Raw genomic sequence first — 20,688 nt, forward strand, 5'->3', positions numbered from 1 at the left:
TGGCACAGTAGAAAAGATCTTGGAGTCAGGGAGACTTCATCTTCTTGAGTTCAAATCCAGCCTCAGATGCTTATCAGTTGTGTGAGCCTGTGCAAGTCACTTAGCCTCAGTTCCCTCATCTGTAAAATGAGAGGAGGAAATGGCAAACCACTACAAAGATATTGATCCTTGCCAGGAAAACTCCAAATGGGGTCACAAAAAGTTGAATGTGACTAAACAACAATGAATGAAAGGTTTCCTGCAGAAGGTAGAATTTTAGCCAGGATTTGAAGGAAGCCAGAGAAGTCATGGGGTAGAAATGGAGAAGGAGATAAATCTAGGTATCATGGGACCTCCAGTAAAAATGCCTTATGGTGGGACATGGAGTTTCTTGTATAAGAAACAGCAAAGAGGTCAATGTTACTGGATTGCAGAGTTTATACCACATTTCCTTTATTTTAAAACAAAATAAAGTCTAACTCAGCTCTGTGATGAACAGTATTCTTTCTTTCTTTCTTTTTTCTTTTTCTTAAAAAAAAAAAACCCTTACATTTTTTCTTAGAGTCAATACTGTGTATTTGTTCCAAGGCAGATGAGTGATAAGGACTAGGCAGTTAGGGTTAAGTAACTTGCCCAGGGCTACACAGCTAGGAAGAGGCCATATTTGAACCTTCCATTTCAAGGCTTGGTTCTCAATCCACTGGGTCAGTTAGCTGCCTCCAACACTATTTTTTCCATGGGACTACAGAATTAGCTATTTCAAGTTTATAACATTTCAATCCCTTTTAAATTTATCTTGTTGCCAAAGACTTTGCTGCAAATATTTGGTAATTATGAGAGCAAAGGAAACACCTTTCATTTAATTTATTTATTGGAGTTCTTCAAGCTAAAGCTAGATGATCTCTTGTTGGGTATGCTCCAGAAATAAGTTTTGTTTAGCTGTGGGGTGGGCTAGGTAGCACCTGAAAGCTCTTTCAACTCTCTGAGGGTCCTGTCTACTAAGAGTCACCCCAAACAAAGCAGCATGGAGAGAATTCTTTTTTTTTTTTTTAAATTACCCTTACCTTCTGTCTTGGAGCCAATACTGTGTATTGGCTCCAAGGCAGAAGTGTGGTAAGGGTAGGCAATGGGGGTGAAGTGACTTACCCAGGGTCACACAGCTGGGAAGTGTCTGAGGCCAGATTTGAGCCTAGGACCTCCCATCTCTAGGACTGGCTCTCAATCCACTGAACTAACCAGCTGCCCCCCTGGAGAGAACTCTTATACTCTTTAGGTTTGAAGTTGTTACCCAATAAATTAAAAAATAGTGAAAACTTATCTCACGTGAAACTTTGTAATTAAATGGAACTAAGGTGTAACTGGGGGGTCATTTAGGTGCTAAAGGGAAGAATTTTAGAAAGGTATAAATTTGAACTGAACTGATGGGCTCCAAATAGGAAAATGATTCTTGGGAAGATAGCCAGCTTGAGATTGCTTTCTTTTGGGGGAAGACTTAAGTTCAAATCCTGCCTCAGAGGATAACTAGTTCTGTGTCCCTGGTCAAGTCACTTAACTTCTGTTTGTCTCAATTTCCTCCACTATAAAATGGGGATAATAATAACATCTACCTTCCAGTCTCATGAAGATCGAATGAGATAATATTGGAAAACCACTTAGCACAAACCCTCTGCTAATGGGCACTTAGTAAATGCTTATTTCCTTCTTAATTCCCTCTAAAAGGTAACACATTTACTATGAACATCTGGATCACAAACTTTTTAGCCCTAGGTCAGGTTCAGCAGCCTTTGAACTTACCTGTGTTCTCATTACTTTCTAGGATACTGGAGTCGGAAAGTCAAGCATTGTTTGCCGATTTGTACAGGATCACTTTGACCACAACATCAGCCCTACAATTGGGTAAGTATTCCAGGATATTATCCTCTATTACATTTTTCCTTTTCTAGAATCAGAAGTAGAAGGATCTTGATGACTCATTCACTTCCTTGATTTAAGATTCTCTCAGTTCTTAGAGCCCCCACGTTATCATTCTTTCAAATCATTGTGCATTTATTTTATAAATATCCTGTATTTACTTACCTGCAAACATTTTGTACCCTTTGTTATGTAGAAATAGCAGCATGGAATCCCTGCAAAATACAGGGTCAGCCTCACCCAAAGTTCTCCAGAACTTCTTGAAGAATGGAAGCTTTTTGAGGATAGAGACTATCTTATTTTGTAGTTGTGTTCCTTAGGCACATGGATTCTTAATAAACAAAATAAACTAGCTTGTTTCTTCTCTGCTGGCCCTCAGTCATAATGAGATGAACTAATTGAGTAAAAAAAGCAATTTTTACGTTCATCTATTACTGTCCCAAACACTGAACTGAATTCTGGGAACATAAATGCAAGCAAGGAAGCCAGTTCCTTCCCTTAAGGAACTTAAATTCTAATAAGGAAAGATGATACATAAAGGGTTACAGTGGCCAGGAAAGTCACAGGGGTGGGGTGTGGGGGAATGCTAGTATTGGTTTCATTATTCCTGTTAGAGTTAGAAGAAATGTGAGGGAAGGATAGGTAGGGAGAAAAGGGTCCATACAAGTGGCATGATTATAGATAGGAAATAGGGGCAACTAGTGGCTCAGTGGATAGAAAGCCAGACCCGAATATGGAGATATTGGGTTCAAATGTGGCTTTTAGTTACTTCCAAGTTAAGTGACTCTGGGCAAGTCACTTAACCTCAGTTGCCTAGCCCTTACCACTCTTTTGCCTTGGAACCAATACTTAGTATCCATTCTAAGACAGAAGGTAAGGGTTAAAAAAAAGATGGATAGGAAATATCACGGCAGGACTAGATCTGGGCTAGATATAAGGAATGTTCACCAATCAGAAAGGTTGGATCTTAGGGTGATAGTTTTGGGTTACAGGAATTTTCAAGATGCCTTGAAAGAGAACGAATCAAATGAGAATCAACTGCCTCTTTAGGGTTCCTGAGAGAGATTTAGTAAAAAAACTTCAGGTCCTAAATATTTTCACTCTCACAAATATCCTTCTGTCTAATCTGCATCCCTCATGTTCTAGTTTTAAGTCGATTTCCTTATTTACAAGTGGATGCCTCCATATAGCATACCTTGTGTTTTTTTTCCAGGCAGAATTTTATAGTCATTAAAAAAATAATAACAAAAAAACAACGTAGCTCCTTAACAGGTCTTATGCTAAGAGTAAATGTGGGCAAAGTTATCCATGCATGCTTCACATTTCTTTGGATATCCTGTGGAACAGACTGACTCAACCATTTCCTTTCCCTTTTCTGGATTAATCCTATGCCAGGAATTCTTCTCTCCTTATAGTTGGGTGTGCTCATATACGGAAGGGTGGTGATGGGCTTATTTTAACTCCCAAGATTCTGTTCTTTGAATTCAAGATGTTCTTACTTTCTTTTCATTTCTTCTCAGCACATTTTTGGGCAAGTAAAGCAGGTGACTTTGTGCACATACACACTCACATAACATATTATATAGCACACAACACACATATATACAATGCATAGATATGTACACAAAATTGCATACAGCAATGGATTGCATATAGTAAGTGCTTAATAAATATTGAATTCATTTGTCTTGAAATTTCCTCCCCAATTTGTATAATGGGAACTTTTTTCCCACATTGCTGTCTAATTGATAGTCTCATATAATTATGTAGTTTATTGCTTTGAGTTCTGATGTGGTGTTCTTATGATTGTTTAGCTTTGGGAAGAGACAATAAAAACTTGGTTATTATCATGATTTTAAAATTGCTTTGTTTTTTATATTATTCTTCCTCCCTTCATTTTCTCTCTTCCCTTCTCCCTGGCCCCCATACTTGTCATATTTAGATTGTTATGTGTGCACAAAATCCATTTTTGGGTCTCATGGCTGGGTAATCAAGATTTTCAAGACCCTTGAGATAGATTTTTTTTTCTCATCATCTCCTTATGTGCATCTCACTGTCCCTCTCCTCTTCTATGTTTTCTGGAGATGTTCAAGTCATCTGGGGAACTATATGAACTCAAACGTGCAATTTGGCTGCCTTTTAAAAGTCTTTTTGTCAGCTGTTGTCTCTTTGCTGCTTTCACAATTTCTTTCTCCCTTTTTTTTAAATTTATTTTTTAGAAAAAAATTTTCCATGGTTACATGATTCATGTTCTTACTCTCCCCCCCAAATCAACCCCCCCCCCCAGCCAACTCGCAGTTCCACTGGTTTCTTAATGTGTCATCAATCAAGACCTACTTCCATATTATTGATAGTTGTACTAGTTGTACTAGGGTGGTTGTTTAGAGTTTACTTCCTAAATCATGTTCACATCAATCCATGCAGCAAGAGTTAGAAAGAGAAACACCATTTAAAATCACTCTAGACAATATAAAATACTTAGGAATCCATTTACCAAGACAAACGCAGGAATTCTACGAAAACAACTACAGAACACTTTCCAAACAATTAAAACTAGATCTAAACAATTGGAAAAACATTGCTCATGGGTAGGACAAGCTAACATAATAAAAATGACCATTCTACCCAAATTAATTTACTTATTTAGTGCCATTCCTATCAAACTACCAAGAAACTTTTTTACAGAATTAGAAAAAACTATACCAAAGTTCATTTGGAAGAACAAAAGACCAAGAATATCAAGGGAAATGATGAAAAAAAGTGAAAGAAGGTAGCCTAGCAGTACCAGATCTTAAACTGTATTATTAAAGCAGTGGTTATCAAAACAATATGGTACTGACTAAGAGACAAAAGGAGGGAGGATTAGTGGAATAGGCTTTGGGTGATGTCAGCAAGACAGTCTATGCTCTTACAATTTCTAATCATGTGGCCACAGTCTATGACAGTCTAAAAGCTGCTCCTGAGGACACTTACTCCTGGATTCTTTTTCTACTTGTATTTACCTGATTATCTCACCCCAATTTGTCCTTATTGGCTTCTTTTGCGCAGTCTGCCTACAGTCCTATTGTACTCTCTCTTTTCTGAAATCTGGATGAATCAGATTTCTGAAAATGTATAGATTCCAAAACTTCTTTTAGCCAATGCAGGAAAATTCCAATGATTGCAAACCCTCTCTTCTTTATTCTTTTTTAGGGGATGTCTGCTTTCATTGATATGAAGAACTCTCAGTATAGAAATGTCTCTAACTGATATAGTTCAATGAGATTAAACGTCTAATTCCAAAGCCAGGTGTATCAAAGGCAAACCTTGACCCCGTATTTTCCTACTTCCAAGACTGGCTCTTCACCCTACTTAAGCTTTACTGCTTCTCAACCTTATGTTATATTAATTTTTTTTTTCAGAAGGAATGTGGGACTTTGGAAATATTTATGATACTATTTTTAAAAGTGCTATTAGATTCCTTCCCCTATCAAAAATGCCAGTAATTAGCTAGAGCACATTTTCCTATTCAACTTTTGCTAATGGCCCTGGGCATTGCTGTTGGAGAATAGAGCACTGTATTTGGAGTCAGAGGACTAAATCTGAGATCTGGCCTAATCATTTACTAGTTGTGGAACCTTCTACAAGTCATTTTACTGCTCTTTAGTCCCCAGCTTCCTCTCCTCTGAAATAAAGGGATTAGACTGGATTGTTTTCAATGCCTTTTCCAATTCTAAAGCTTATTATGCCTAGTTACTCATCTCACATAATCTGTTGTGGCTGCCATGTAGTTGTCTGACTGTAATCATATTTCTTTTTTAATTCCTGATATTACATATTGTATACTGTAAAAATGCATTTTAAAGAGCTTATTAATAAGGGAAATTAATATATACAAATTCAGAGTTTAACAGTATAAAACAATTAGAAGCTTATAGAAGAAAGCTTCCCAATCCGAGATTTCCTCCCTCCCTTCTCACCTTCTTCTTTTCCCTCCCTCCCTCCTTCCTTTCTCCTTCCCTCTCTCCCTCCCTCACTCCTTCCTTTCCTCCCTACTTCTGTTCCTTCCTTCCTTCCTTCCTTCCTTCCTTCCTTCCTTCCTTCCTTCTTCCTTCCTTCCTTCCTTCCTTCCTTCCTTCCTTCCTTCAGTTTCTGACCAATATTAGACTTTCTAAACTAATTTTAATAGAAATTTCCTCCAATTTTGCTTGCCTTTCATTATCCTCTCAACAGAGAATCTGCCACAAGGCACTCTGTTTCCTTTTTGACATCAAATAGGATAGTTTTTTTTTAAGGGGAAAGAGATGAAAGGTTTATATAGTACCTACTATGTTCCAGGCATTTATGGTAAAGCACTTCACGAATAACTCATCTAATCTTCACAACCACTCTGGGAAGTCCCTATTAGTTTCTCCATTTTAGGTCTGAGGAAACTAAGTTAAATTATTTGCCTGGTGTCATACAGCTAGTGTCTGAGATCAGATTTGAACTCAGGGAGATGCGTCTTCCAGACTTCATTCCCTAGAGCACTTTCCATTGTGACATGTAGCTGTCCATAACTTATACAGCAAAGCATGACTTTTCTCAGCTACAGTTTCCTCATCTGGAAAAAGGAGATAGAAATACTGCCAACCTCACTGGTTGTGTAAGAATCACATGCAATGATATATGTAAAATATTTGCAAACTTTGAAGTGATTTATTTAAATGTTGGCTATTATTATTAAGATTAGTAAAAACATTTTATAAACCATAACAATAACAACTATTGTTTATATATTTTTATATATGTTTGTGCCTCCAAAAGACAGCCAGGCTTAGATATAAAGACAATGGCCATGGAATGGAACAAATCTAAATGGAAATTTAATTCACGAGCTTTATATCAGTGGCACTGACCAGTGACAATTAAGCAAACCAGCTTTAATAGCAGTGGTGTCTATTCTTTCTCACATCCAGAGAAAGAAATGATAAATAGAAACAATAACAAGCAAAACATAGTTTTTTACATATATATACACATATTTTTATTAAATGGCCTTCTTTAGTGCAGGGAGGGGAGGAAGAGAGGGAGATACCTAGGAACTTTAATGTAACAAACAAATAAACAAATACATTTAATTAAAAAAAAAAACCCTAGCAGATGTGAAGGTGACATAAGTGCCTACTACAGTGCCCTATTCATGTTAAATACTCAATAAATAATTGGTGAATCAAATTAGAAGGTAGTCTAAATCTGGGAGGATCATAGAGATATAAATGCAAAAACAGCTTATGTATATATGGGTATATGTTGGAGGCAAAGGGGAATATCAATGTTTCTTTAATGGTGAGGAAAAGAGGGATTTAAAAATATGACTTTATCTTCTATCCCAGAATGAGTATAAGTGACAAATTAATATACATCAATTTACATAACCATTTATAAGCTTTCATCTGCTTCAGACTCTAAGACTGAATACCTCTCCACTTATAGCACACTGTTAATTTTGAGAACTGATATAGACAATCGTCTCATTTATGAAAATTCTTGATATCCTTCCAGTCTTACCCCTCAAGAAGCCTTTTTTCCATGAAACTTTCTCCAACTAGTCCCCCTTATCTACTCTGTCTGGTCCAAAGTGACTCTCAAAGTTTTTTATGCTTTGTACAGTAGAGTTAGGGTTGTATTTACTTTGTATTTCCTTCAGTGCCCAAAGGGAACTTTACACATAAAAACTCAACAAATATTTCTCAAGTAGAATTTGATGAACAACTCAGTGCAGACAAAATGGACCCCTCCCCAAAGATAAGTGAGAGGGGCACTTACACCTGATTGCCTAGCCCTTGCCACTCCTGTCTTAGAATGGATGCTAAGACAGAGAGTATAGGTTTTTGTTTTGTTTTGTTTTTTGTTTTGTTTTTGTGTGATAGAAAGGTCATAACAATAGCAGCAAAATTAAAGGCTCCAAAGTTTGCAAAAAAAATTTACATATATCATTAAAAACCTATTTGGTAGGCATTAGAAATATTATTATCCACATTTTACAAACAAAGATTCAGAGATGTAAAGCACTTGTTCACCGTCATACCACTTATCAATGTCAGAAGCAAGAATTAATTTAGATCCCTGTTGACTACTAGAATGTAGGCTTCTTGAGGGCAGGGAACTGTTTTCATTTTATCTTTATATCCCTACCATACCTCTATTAACACAAAATCTGCTACACAGCAATCAAGAAATACATAATGATTGATTATTTGATTGCCTCCTACTGGAGGACCCTTTCCATTCCATTATAATTAAATGCTTCTTTTGATAATCTAAACCAGTGGTTCCCAAACTTTTTTGGCCTACTGCCCCCTTTCCAGAAAAAATATTACTTATCCCCCTGGAAATGAATGTTTTTTACATTTTAATAGCAATTAATAGGAAAGTTAAATGCACCTGTGGCCATCACCTCTCTCCTGGATTGCTGCAGCACCCACCAGGGGGCAGTGGCGTCCACTTTGGGAATCACTATTCTAAACAAAGGCCAACTTAAGCTGCTAAACCATCAAAAGAAGAGCAATTCAGGAAGAAATGTTTCTAAGATCTCTAGAAGAGCTTTTTATAATACTGATCTCAAAGTACAAGTGATAAAAGAGTCATTATACCATGCTTATTATCATACAGACTGGTTGGTATCTATTATCCAGGCTCTCATTCTTTTCCCTGATTTTCTATCATTTTATGAATCATTTGTGCCCAGGAGAGATGAGCTTGTCTCTTAGGCTTGTGGAAAGTTTTGGGTTAACAGCAGGACTATTTAAGCAGTATTTCCTTATTGGGGAACCTGTTTATCTAATCTGTTCTTGTGAGATAGCCAGTGATTAGCTTAGAATGTCAGCAAAATCTTACAGGCAAATGAAGAGTATTTCTGATTGCTTCAAAAGGAACCTAGAACTATAGACCTGGCAAAGGAATTCAGTCTAAAGCAATTAGATAAGCAAATACAAATCTGCATGGGGAAGAGTGAAGGAAGCAGCTAGGTAATGCTGGGACTGGAGTCAGAAGATTTGAGTTCAAATCTGATCTCAGACACTAACTGTGTGACCCTTAGCAAGCTACTTAACCTCTCTGTGCCTCAGTTTCTTCAAATTTTAAATGGGAGTAAAAATAGGACCAACTTCCCAGAGGAAAATTAAATGAGATATTTTTTAAAAATGTCAAAAAAAAATCTTTAAAAAAGTGCTTAAGGGGGCAGCTGACTGGCTCAGTGGACTGAGAGCCAGGTCTAGAGATGGGAGGTCCTAGGTTCAAATCTGGCCTCAGCCCCTCCCTAGCTGTGTGACCCTGGGCAAGTCACTTAACCCCCATTGCCTAGCCCTTACCACTCTTCTGCCTTGGAGCTAATACACAGTATTGACTCCAAGATGGAAGGTAAGGGTTTAAAAAAAGAAAAAATATATATATATATATACATTAAAAAAAGAAGAAAAAGTGTTTAATATCAATGTCTGGTACATAGTAGGTGCTATATAAAAATTTATTCCTTTGCCCTTTTTTCCCCTTAAAGAAAGCATCCTATTTAATGGCCAAAAGCTTTGTGACTCTGCATAACACTATTTGCCTCAGTTACTCATTTAGAAAATGAGCTAGTAAAGGAAATAACAAAACCCTCCAGTATATTAGCCAAAAAAACCCCAAGTGGGGTCACCAAGTTGGACATGACTGAAAATCACTGAACATTAACAACTGTACGTACCCCATTCTACTACATGTCATACAATTACCTTTTTTCACCTGATCCTTGCATCAGTCCTCCTCATATTACTACCTCCTAGTTAGTACAAATATTATTGTTTTCCCCATTTTAGAGATAAAAATAATTGTCGATAAATGATCTGTCAAACATAAATGATAAATCAGTTCAAAATAAGTGACAGTAAGCTATTATATGGCAGAGCTGTAATTTGAACCCCGATCTTCTGATTCCAAATCCATTTGGTCTTTTTGTCGATCCTAAAGATAATTGTACAAAAGGATGTGGACATAGCAACAGAAATCCATTCCCATGACTAAAAACTTACTCAGTATCCAGATACTATTGAATATCAGTCATTTTTGTATAAGTAAAAATTATTATAAATATCTTCTTTCTAATCTTATTGCTTCCTTTAAACTTCTTGGACTTTTCATTTCATTCTATTCCTTGGTATTTTTGAATGCGCTATTTCCTAATTGTCAAATTATAGCCTAATTGTCAAATTTTTAAATCTTTTAAAGAAAGCTTTGCCTCTTCCCTATTACTTTTGGCCTGTATTGTTGTTTTGTTTTCCAATCCCACTATCATAAAAGAAAGAGAATCTCAAAGCATAAATCCAGGATTTCCTGCAAATTGACATCAGCTGATATAGGAAACAGACCATCCTAAAGACCAGAAGTCTTGTTCCATCACTAAAAGGGTTAATGCTACCTCTTCAACTATGATTAAAAGTAAAAAAATCTTGGCTATGCTAATGAAGCAGATTGCTTTGACATTTTGCATCTATGTGTGTATGTGTATGTATCTTTCTCAATTATAACAAGGAAGTACTGTCACTTGCCTGCCAGATTTTGGCTTCTTCAGAAAATGGAATCATGACAGGCTCTCACACAAATGCTAAATCCCCAGTCCTCCTACCCACTTACTCACCCACTCCTTTCACCACTTTGGAACGTACTTCAAAGAGGAGAAAAAAGTCTGAGAACATTTAAGATAAAACCCAAGCCATGCTCCAAATGACCCTTAGTTTATAGCTCTTACTACAAATGTTGTTCTAACCTTTGTGTGTCAGAGGTGTTCATATGCTAGGAAGGATACAGGTATACCCTGAGAAAGTTTTTACTTTTCTGGCTCATTCTTCCCTCTGCTTTACATCCTAGCCAACCTATTTGATTAAATTTAATTAAACAAACTTTTTTGTTAAGCACCTACTATGTGTCAGGTTACTAAGTGCTAGGTATACCAAAAGAGGCAAAAGGCAGTCCTTGCCCTCATGGAGCTTGCAATCGAATAGGACAGACAGCATGGAAATAAATAACTACAAAGCAAGTGATGGAATAAATAGGAAATGATTAAAAGAGGGAAAGCACTTGAATTAAGTCTACTGGTTCCATAAAACTACTTCTTCCATAAATCACATGTGCTTTTTCCTATTAAACATTTGTGCTAGCTTCTGTCTCTAGGGAATGTCTTCCTTGAAGGCTCTTCTCAGGTGCTACCTCATCCTTGATGTCTTCTCCGATTTTCCCATGTGAAAGTCTTCTCTTCTTCCTCACAATTTCCTATAGCAGTGATGGGCAAACTTTTTAAAGAGGGGGCCAAAGGAAAGGAAATGCTCATCTGTTAGTTTGTTTCTAAGGCAACTCTTTCAAAGTTTCATTGTATTGTATCCTACTCATTGTATTCGTCAGATTAGGAATAATGTTGCCTGGCCAGATAGAACATTTCAGGGGGTTACACCTGGCCAGCGGGGCTGTAGTTTGCCCATCACTGTCCTAGAGCCTTTTGTCTGGAACTCCTTTGTTCCTATATCATCTTACCTGTATTTTATTTGTTTGAGTTTATGTTATTACTCTCCATCCCTTGCCCCCATCTAAGGTTCTTGAAGGCAAGCACTATATCATTTTATGTTACATGAAAGTTCCCAGCTATCTCACAGCACTCCAAAAGACATTATGTGCCTCTGTGTGTGTGTATAAAACTATACCTTACTTGTTTCTGTTTATCAATTCTTTCTCTGGAGGTGGAATACACAAGTTATTCTTCAAACAATATTTCTGTGGTATATTTAATGTTCTCTTGGTTCTGCTCATTTTATTCTTCATAATTTCATGTAGGTCTTTTCCATTTTTAAAAAATATTAATGTGCTTGTCATTTCTTAGGATATAGTAATGTTCCATTATAATCATATGCCACAACTTGTTTAGCTATTCTTCAGTTGATGGGCATCCCCTTAATTTCCAGTTCTTTGACCACAAAAAGAGCATCTATACATATTTTAGAACATACAGATTGTTTTCCTTTTTCCCTGATCACCTTAGGAAACAAACCTAATAGTGATATTGCTGAGTCAAAGGATATATACAATTTTATAATTCTTTGGGCATAATTCTAGATTGCTCTCCAAAATGGTTGGATCAGTTCACAGTTCCACCAACAGTGTATTAGTGTCCCCCTTTTTCTACATACATCCCCTGAAACATTTGTCATTTTGACCTTTTATTATTTTAGTCAGGCTGATAGGTGTGAGATGATACCTCAGGTTACTTTGATTTGCATTTCTCTAATTTAATAATGAAGTAGAGCATTTTTTTTTTCATATGCTTATATATAACTTTGATTTCTTCCTCCAAAAACTGTCTGTTCAAATATTTTGACCATTTATCAGTTGGGGAATGGCTCATATTCTTATAAATTTGATGATGTTCTCTACATATTTTAATTATGAGAACTGTATTTGAGAAATTGTCTATAAAAATTTCCCCCAACTTTCTGCTTTCTTTCTAATCTTAGTTATGTTAGTTTTATTTGTACAAAACCTTTTAAAATTTGATGTTCTTAAAATTATCCATTTTATATCTCATAATGCTTTTTATCTTGTTTATTCACAAATTCTTTTATCCAGAAATCGGATAGAAAATTTTCCTGTTCTTCTAATATGCATATAGTTCCCTTTATGCCTAGGTCCATTTTGATTTTATCTTGGTAAGGCATAAAATATTGGTCTATACCTAGTTTCTGCCAGACTGCTTTCTAGTTTTCCTAACAATTTTTACCAAATAGCAAATTCTTATTCCAAAAGCTTGGATCTGTACTTTTGTCAGATACAAGGCTTTACTACTGCGTGCTTTGTGTCTGTTCTGTTCTGCTGAGATGTTTTTTTCTTATTTCTTAGCCTGTACCAGATAGTTTTGATAATTACTGATTTATAATACAATTTAAAATCTGATACTACCAGACCTCTTTACATTTTTTTCCATTAATTTCTTTGATATTCTTGACCTTTTGTTTTTCCAAATGAATTTTGTTATTTTTTTTCTAATTTAATAAGATAATTTTTGGTAATTTAATTAGAATGGCATTGAATGTGTAGATTAGTTTAGGTAGGATTGCCATTTTAATTATATTGGCTCTACTCATTAAAAATTAATATTTCTCCAGTTATTTAAATCTTTATATAAAAAGTATTTTATAATTATGTTTATATAGTTCCTGGGTTAGTTTGTTTAAATTGTTACTTTCAGTCTTCAAATCAATACTGTGTATTGGTTCCAAGGCAGAAGAATAGTAAGGGCTGGGCAATTGGGGTTAAGTGACTTGCACAGTTAGGAAGTATCTGAGGTAAAATTTGAACCCAGGACCTTCCAATCTAGGCTTGGCACTCAATTCTCTGAGCCACCTACCTTCCTCCCTACCCCCATTTATTTTGGCAGGCATGCTCCCAAATATTTTATTCTGTCTCTGGCTATTTAAAATGGATTATCTTTTATTATCTCTTCTTGTAGGGCTTTGTTGGTGATATAATAGAAATGCTGATAATTTATATGGGTTTATTTTATATTCTGCTATTTTACTAAAATTATTCATAGCTTCAACTAACTTTTTAGTGGAATCTCTAGGATGTTCCATATAAACTGAAAAAGAATATATACTTCCCAAAGGAGATATATTTATTGAAAGGGACCTAAGTGAGTCAGTGATGAAGAAAACTCACCCAGGAATCTTTCAGGGCCAGTAAAGCACAAACCCCTTGAGACAATAGGAAAATTAAGTTTATTTAGCTACTATTGAGGTTAGGGAAATGGTAGGTAAGGTCCTAACTCTACCCAGCTCTGTCTCCTCCCAGTTTCTGTGCTCCTCTCACAGGAACGCTCTTCTGATCTTCTCAAGCCCTCCGTAATAACTCCCTGATCTGTCCAGACCCCAAACAGCTATCTGACTGTCTCACTAAGATTGTCTCTAAAAAGTTAAGGCTATAGAACTCTCAGGTGGATTGAGTCCTTCTCAAGCCTGGGGTTGGCTTCCTAGATAAAACCCAAAGTCCCAGATGAAAAACCCTTGGGTTTACCTTAGCCAAGTTGTCACAAACTGATTATTTGCAGCCAGATTGTTACAGCACTTCAGGGAAACACAGAGCTGTCTTCCAGGTATTTCTCCAAACCCAAGAACCTACTAGTCTTTCCACAAGACTAATTAGTTCCCAGGATATGGTAGAGTAGCTGTACTCCCTTCCAGCTCAGAGACAGGCAGGTTTAGGAGTGGCAGTTAATCTTAGTTAACTCCGAAGATCCTCTTCTGCAATGCCTTCTTCTTCCAGAATCTTTTCCCAGGGCTTGTGTCTAAATTTTCTTCCTTCCCCTTAGAGATAACCTTTGCATTTCCCACATCCCTTATCCCTTATCCTTAAAATACCATTACACTGTCTGTGGAAGAGATGGTTTTATTATCTCTTTGCTCATTCTGATTCAATTTCTTTCTTCTCTTATTGCTATTGTTAGCATTCCTAATGCAGTGTTAAATATATATAGGTGGCAATGGGCATCCTTTTTCACTCCTGATTATATATAATATATCTATTATGTTATATAGATTATAAGGCTTTTAACATTCCTATTACAGATTATGTTTGCTTATGGTTTTAGGTTATGTGCTTTTTTTTTTTTTTTAAATCCTTACCTTACACCTTAGAATCAATACTGGTTCTAAGGCAGAAGAGTGGTAAGGACTAGGCAATGGGGGTTAAGTGACTTGCTCAGGGTCACACAGTTAAGAAGTGTCTGAGATCAGATTTGAACCTAGGACCTGCTTTCAAGTGTTTTTAATAGAAATGACTATTGTATTTTGTCAAAAAAATTTTCTGCAACTATTAATATAATCATATTATTTTTTTTACTTTTGTTGTTGATATAAATTATGTTGGTAGTTTTAATAGTCATTTTAAATATTTGTATCCTTAGGACTTTATCTATAGTATGCATTTCATAAATGTTTATTGAATTGATTGAGTTGAAATGATTGTCAATATGCACCCCACAAGTAGCCTATTCATTAGCCATAGGTTTATGGGATTAAACCATGGTATAGAATCTAGTGCTATTTGATCTGAGAAACAAAGATACTGAATTTAGGATCATAAAATTTTGTAGTTGAATAAACTGAAATTCAGAAAGTTGTGCTAAAGATCACACAATGATCACACAAGAACTCAGACCTCTTGACTCTTAATATGATGCTCTTTCTACTCATAACTTATGTTTACTAAGTACTTTAAGGTTCAAAAAGAGCATACCTTACAACAGCCCTGTCAATCAATTCCTACAGATGCCATTATTCCCATTGTATAGGAAACTGAGGATCAATCCGGTTGTGACTTCCTCATGGTGACACAAATAATCCATATCAAAACAGAGATTTTGAACTAGGGTCTCTGGTTCCAGATCTAGAATTCTTTCCGGAACAGCAAAAGCCTTCTTTGTTCTTATCTTCCTATTCTTAATGGAACGTTTCCAGCATAGACAGGACTCCTAACATTTTCTCTTTCCAAAATGCCACTTGGAGAGTACTTGGCTCTGTGAATGACTGGATGCCTCCCAAATGGTCCCATCCTCTAAACTAGAGTTGAGGGAAGAAACAGTTCTGTGGAGTTTGAATCACTCCCACATGGTTGACCCCAGGGAGATTTGGGAAGGGTCAGAGTGGAAGGGACAATTAGGAGAAGGGGGAAAACCATTGATTTTGCTAAGCCTCTGAGCACACTGGTAGAACCAACAAGGGCAGGGAAGAGAGCAGCTCTAGTGATGGAATGTAGACGGTGTCAGATTCATTATAACTCTTGCTGTTGATCACAGATCCAGTAAGAAGTATCAGGGACACGATGACTTCCTGACCACTGGGCTTCCTTTTGTCTAAGGCCAGAGATGGGCAGAACTGAAACATTAGGGAGAAGCTCTGCAGGGCACCTCATTTGGCATAAAAAACTGGATTCTGAGAGACCAAAAAAAAAAAAAAAAAGGGAATAACTGTTGAAGATCTCTGAATAACTTTATGTCCATCCTGGACCTTCTGGAGAAGACATCATAATCCATCCACTGGCATCTGCAGGAGAGAAAATGCTCAAAGACAGAGGGAAGCAGGGGCAACTAGGTGGCACAGAGTGGATAGAGGGTCAAGCCTGGAGTCAGGAGGACCTGGGTCCAAATCTGAACTCAGGCATTTCTTAGCTATGTGACCCTGGCCAAGTCACTGAGCCCTTGCCCTTCTGTCTTAGAGTTGTTATTAAGATAGAAAGTAAGAGTTAAAAAAAAGAAGAAGAAGAAGACGAAGAAGAAGAAGGAAGCAGCGATGGGATTCAGCAGCCAGAGCTGGGATGTGCTGGAGTCAGCTCTCACCAGTTTGATAAAATTTCAGTGTCAGCATTTTCACCTTAGAAATAGGAAAACATTACAAATTAAGAATTCATTTATTATTTTGTTGATTGGGTAGACTTCAAAAAGCAATGGAGAAAATGTTAATCACGCAGATTAGACCTCAAAGTATGTTGTTTACATATCTGGTTGTTAAACATTTACCAACATACCTCTGACCAAAGGCCAAGCAATACTTGTAGGAGTAAGAGGAAGGACCCAATCCATCTGCTGGGGAACTGAGGCAGAAAAATGCTGAGGTGATGGACAAAGGAAATATAAAGCCCATCTATAAATCACAGAAATATAAAAACCACCAAGGGGATTCGGCTCAGGCTCCTAAAAGGCTCAGAAAGAGTGAGGTCTTAAGGAACTGCATAGGCTTCTGGTTAAGCATTCTCCACAAGCAGGCAGCATTATTAATACTATTTACATTAGTCAGTCAACAGATACTAAGTCCTTAATATCTTGTTAATAATAATATAAACAACAAACTAATAAATAATAATAAATTAAAAAACAGATGGCAGGCACTATACCAGTGCTGGGTGGGGGGTACCAAGGAAGGCAAAAAATAATCCCAGCTTCGCAATCAAATGGCAGGGACAACATGCAAAAAGGCATTATGAGCAAGATATAATCAGTATAAACAGGAGATAATCTCAGAAGGAAGGCACTCATCTTAAGGGGGAACCAGATTTGTTTTCATTGATCTATAAATAAAGTTGTTTTGTTCTTTCATTATTGAGAGCCACATTCTGAGAGCAGGGGACCACACATTGGGCCATGTTAATTCAGTTCGATTCAATAAACATTTATTATTCTCCTACTGTGTGCCAGGCTAAGTGCTTTTAGAGAGTGGAAGTCCCCTGGAATATCTAAGTTTAGTCGAATGATAAAAACTATGGCTGTTAAGTAGGCTACCTGTGAGGTATGTATTAACTCTCATTTGTGAAATTCATTCATATTCAATGAAATGAACTAAGTGCCTACTCTGTGTGAGTCCCTGGGGATACAGCAATTAAAAAAATAGCATATTTCTCGCCTTCAAAGAATTTACATTCTCCTGGGGATCCGGCATGAACCCAGGTAAGGCATTATACAAGCAAGGTAAAAGGGAGGCAAAGGAGGAATCCAGACCAAAGTGCTGTAGAAAATTTGAGGAGGGAGAGAAGACTTTTTGGCTGGGAAGATGGCGGGAGACTTTAGAGATGAGGTGGTGAGCCTTCAAGGAAGAAAAGGACATTCCCCACGGTGGGGCAGCTGGCCAAACAGCTCAGAGACAGGAAACAGAGTGTCTGATTTGAAGAACGGCTAATGGTCTAGTTTGGCCGGAATGTGAAGCGCACAGAGGGAAGTAATGTGAATAACATTGCAACTGGAGGTGGAACCAGATGACGAAGGGCCTTCAATGTCGGGCTCTTTCTCAGGGGTACTAGAGTCACCGATAGTTTTTGAGCAGGGAAGTGACCTATTTAGACATTAAAAAGATAATTTCATCAGCAGTGGGAAGGATAGATTGGATAGAAGAATCTCTATGATATACTTTCCCAGCTGCAGTTTTGTCTTCATATCTGTATGTTTTTTTTTTTTTTGTTGTTGTTGTTAGATGGTCATTACTTATATTTTCTTGGCCAAAAAAAAGGGGGGGGGTGTTATAAAAGCAATTAAACAGAGGGCATTGCAGCTGAAGCTATCAGTTTAATAATAGCAGTTCACATTTGTATAGTACTTTGAGGTTTACAAAACATTTTAAAATGCTTCCCTCATTAGTGACTATCTGATCAGTTTTTCAGAGTCCCCTTTGAGGAACACAACTTTCTTATTTTAGAAAGCCTGTGTGTGTGTGTGTGTGTGTGTGTGTGTGTGTGTGTGTGTGTGTGTGTGTGTGTGTGTGTGTGTAAATAAAAAGAGGTCCATGTTCTTGGGATTTATAGTGTATCAAGTAATTATGCCCAATGAAACTTATAAGATGGAAAGGTAGGGGTATACTTCTGGTTGTAAGGGTCATTGAGGTATTCTGTATTTATTAGAAAATATATTGTTTTAGTCATTTTTTCAATCCTGTCTGATTCTTTATGACCCTATTTGGGGTTTTCTTGGCAAAGATACTGGAGTACTTTGCCATGACCTTTTCTAGTTCATTTGCCATTGAGGAAACCAAAGCAACCAGGGTCAAGTGACTTACCCACTAGAAAATATCTAAGGCCATATTTGAATTCAGGAAGATGAGTCTTCCTCATGCCAGGCCTGGCACTCTATCCACTCTGCCACCTAGCTGCTCCATCATGAAGTATAGTCAGATATGTAACTATGGGAAAATATTCAAAATAAAAACTTAAGAAATAAAAAAAATGAAGTATAGTTAGTCCCAGAAGAGCGTGACGAAGGTAGATAGTTTCTTTTAAGGTTTCACTGGGCTGTGGGAAAGAAGGGCACTCTCGGTGTAGGGAAGTGCTAAAGAGGTGGTGGGGGAAGGAGATGGGAGGTGGAGAAGGAGAGCCCATTGCCAGGGCATGCCATTTGGGGCCATGAGCAGGGCTGGGCTGGCTGGATGGAATAGTTCTGAGTCATGAGGGAGGGGTTCAAACTAGCATATGCCAGGGAGGTTTAGAGTCTAAGAAAGCAGGTCAGAGTTGGAATTTAGAGGTGAAAGGCCTGGTATGAAGCAACAACAAGGTATACAAGCATGGATTAATGGGAAGAAACATGTGGGGAATGGGATCTGAACTAGGAGAACTAAAAATAGCATTTCAAAATCTTGAGGGGGCAAGTAGGTTCTCAAAACAGAACTACTTAGATTTTCCTATTGAGACCAAGAATGAAGCTATCATTCTTCTATCCTATTTTTTGTTTGAAATAAATTGTATTGATTTTCGTTGGGGGGTTTTTAGCCACCTACATTTCTCAGTGTATTCTTCTGCTTTCCCCACTCAAGATCCATCCTTTAAAGTAAAGAAGAAAAAAATTCATCAAAACTAACCAATAAATTGCAAAAGCCTGACATTACATTCAGCATTCCACATTCAGAGGGTCCTTCTCCTTTTCCTGCCTTGCCACCTCTGTAAAGAAGGTGACAAGATGCCTTCTCATTTCTGCCTTGGTTTTAAGCAATTTTCTTAGCAATAGGCAGCTCCTAGAATGAGTTAGAGTCCTGTAAAGATTAATGCCTGGGACAAAGGGATAGGCCTCTCGTAAGCACTTGAAATTCTAATATTTAAGTAGTATGATAGAAAAAAAGTACTGGGAGAGAAGCAAGGAGAGAATGTGTTGGTCATTGGGAAGATATACCTTGTAAAAAAAACCAAAAAACTATGTGGAGGGAATTCTTCACTTCTTGTGAAGCCTTCCAGAACTTTAAAGAATTGCCCCAACATTCATCGCCTTGCTGTGAACTTCCTCAAACTTATCTAGCTCTCAGATGATAGACACAGGTTCTGTCCCTGGACCTGTGCTCAAAGACTTTTAGCTTGTTAGGCTTTCAATAACAACCTCGATAAATGTTTAGAGAATTTATGCTCCTTTGGCCTTTTCTTCAAGAATAAAGGGTCACACATCAATGGAGGACTTTTGGATAGAGAATTCTTTCCTATAAAACAAGAAAAAGCAGGTGGTCATGTATGGATACTACCCAGGAAAAAATGAGGAAGGAAGAAAGAAAATGCCCAGTGTCATCATTTCTTGAGGATCCTACATGTTTATTATTGTGTAGGAAAGAGAAATATTTGTTATGCTATCAATTCATAACTCAGCATGTACAGAAGTATTATTCATATGCTGGGGAACGGAGATAACAGCATTCTTCAGGTGCTATTAGTTTTGAATGTTGTGGATTTTTTCACAACACAGCACATTAGGTAGGCCATTTTTCCATTTCTGCTATTGCCATTACAAATTTTTTTTTTTAAAACCCTTACCTTCCATATTGGAGTCAATACTGTGTATTGGCTCCAAGGCAGAAGAGTGGTAAGGGTAGGCAATGGGGTCAAGTGACTTGCCCAGGGTCACACAGCTGGGAAGTGTCTGAGGCCAGATTTGAACCTAGGACCTCCCATCTCTAGGCCTGGTTCTCAATCCACTGAGCTACCCAGCTGCTCCCCATGACAAAATTTTAATGGTATTAACACATCAACCTTTCTTGTGTATGTGTTTTTTTTCCTCAGTAATGTTTTATTATGTCTCCCCCCCCAATTACATGTAGAAACAAATTTTAACATGTTTTTCTAATACTTAGTGATTCAAATTTTCTCACTTTCTTCCCTACTACCCAAGATGGCAAATAATCTGATTCAGTCAACCTTCCCTGTGAACCAAATTTGCTATGTTATTGGAGTTTTTTTCTTTTATAAAGTCCATGGTTTTATTCTTTTTTCAAGAGTTGAAAAGTATTATGTTATACATAGAATAGA

The 20,688-nt window shown here is 37.1% G+C and overlaps 1 protein-coding gene across 1 annotated transcript in view; it reads left to right on the plus strand.

Annotated features, from left to right (window-relative positions):
- Positions 1–20,688, plus strand: part of RAB31 (RAB31, member RAS oncogene family) — a 160,496-nt gene that overhangs the window by 87,621 nt on the left and 52,187 nt on the right. The window contains exon 2 of the mRNA XM_044683154.1: positions 1,796–1,875. Coding sequence (XP_044539089.1) covers positions 1,796–1,875 — 80 coding nt within the window. The remainder of the gene's footprint in view (positions 1–1,795; positions 1,876–20,688) is intronic.

Source organism: Gracilinanus agilis, chromosome 1, assembly GCF_016433145.1.
Source record: "Gracilinanus agilis isolate LMUSP501 chromosome 1, AgileGrace, whole genome shotgun sequence".
NCBI classification, from domain to species: Eukaryota; Metazoa; Chordata; class Mammalia; order Didelphimorphia; family Didelphidae; genus Gracilinanus; species Gracilinanus agilis.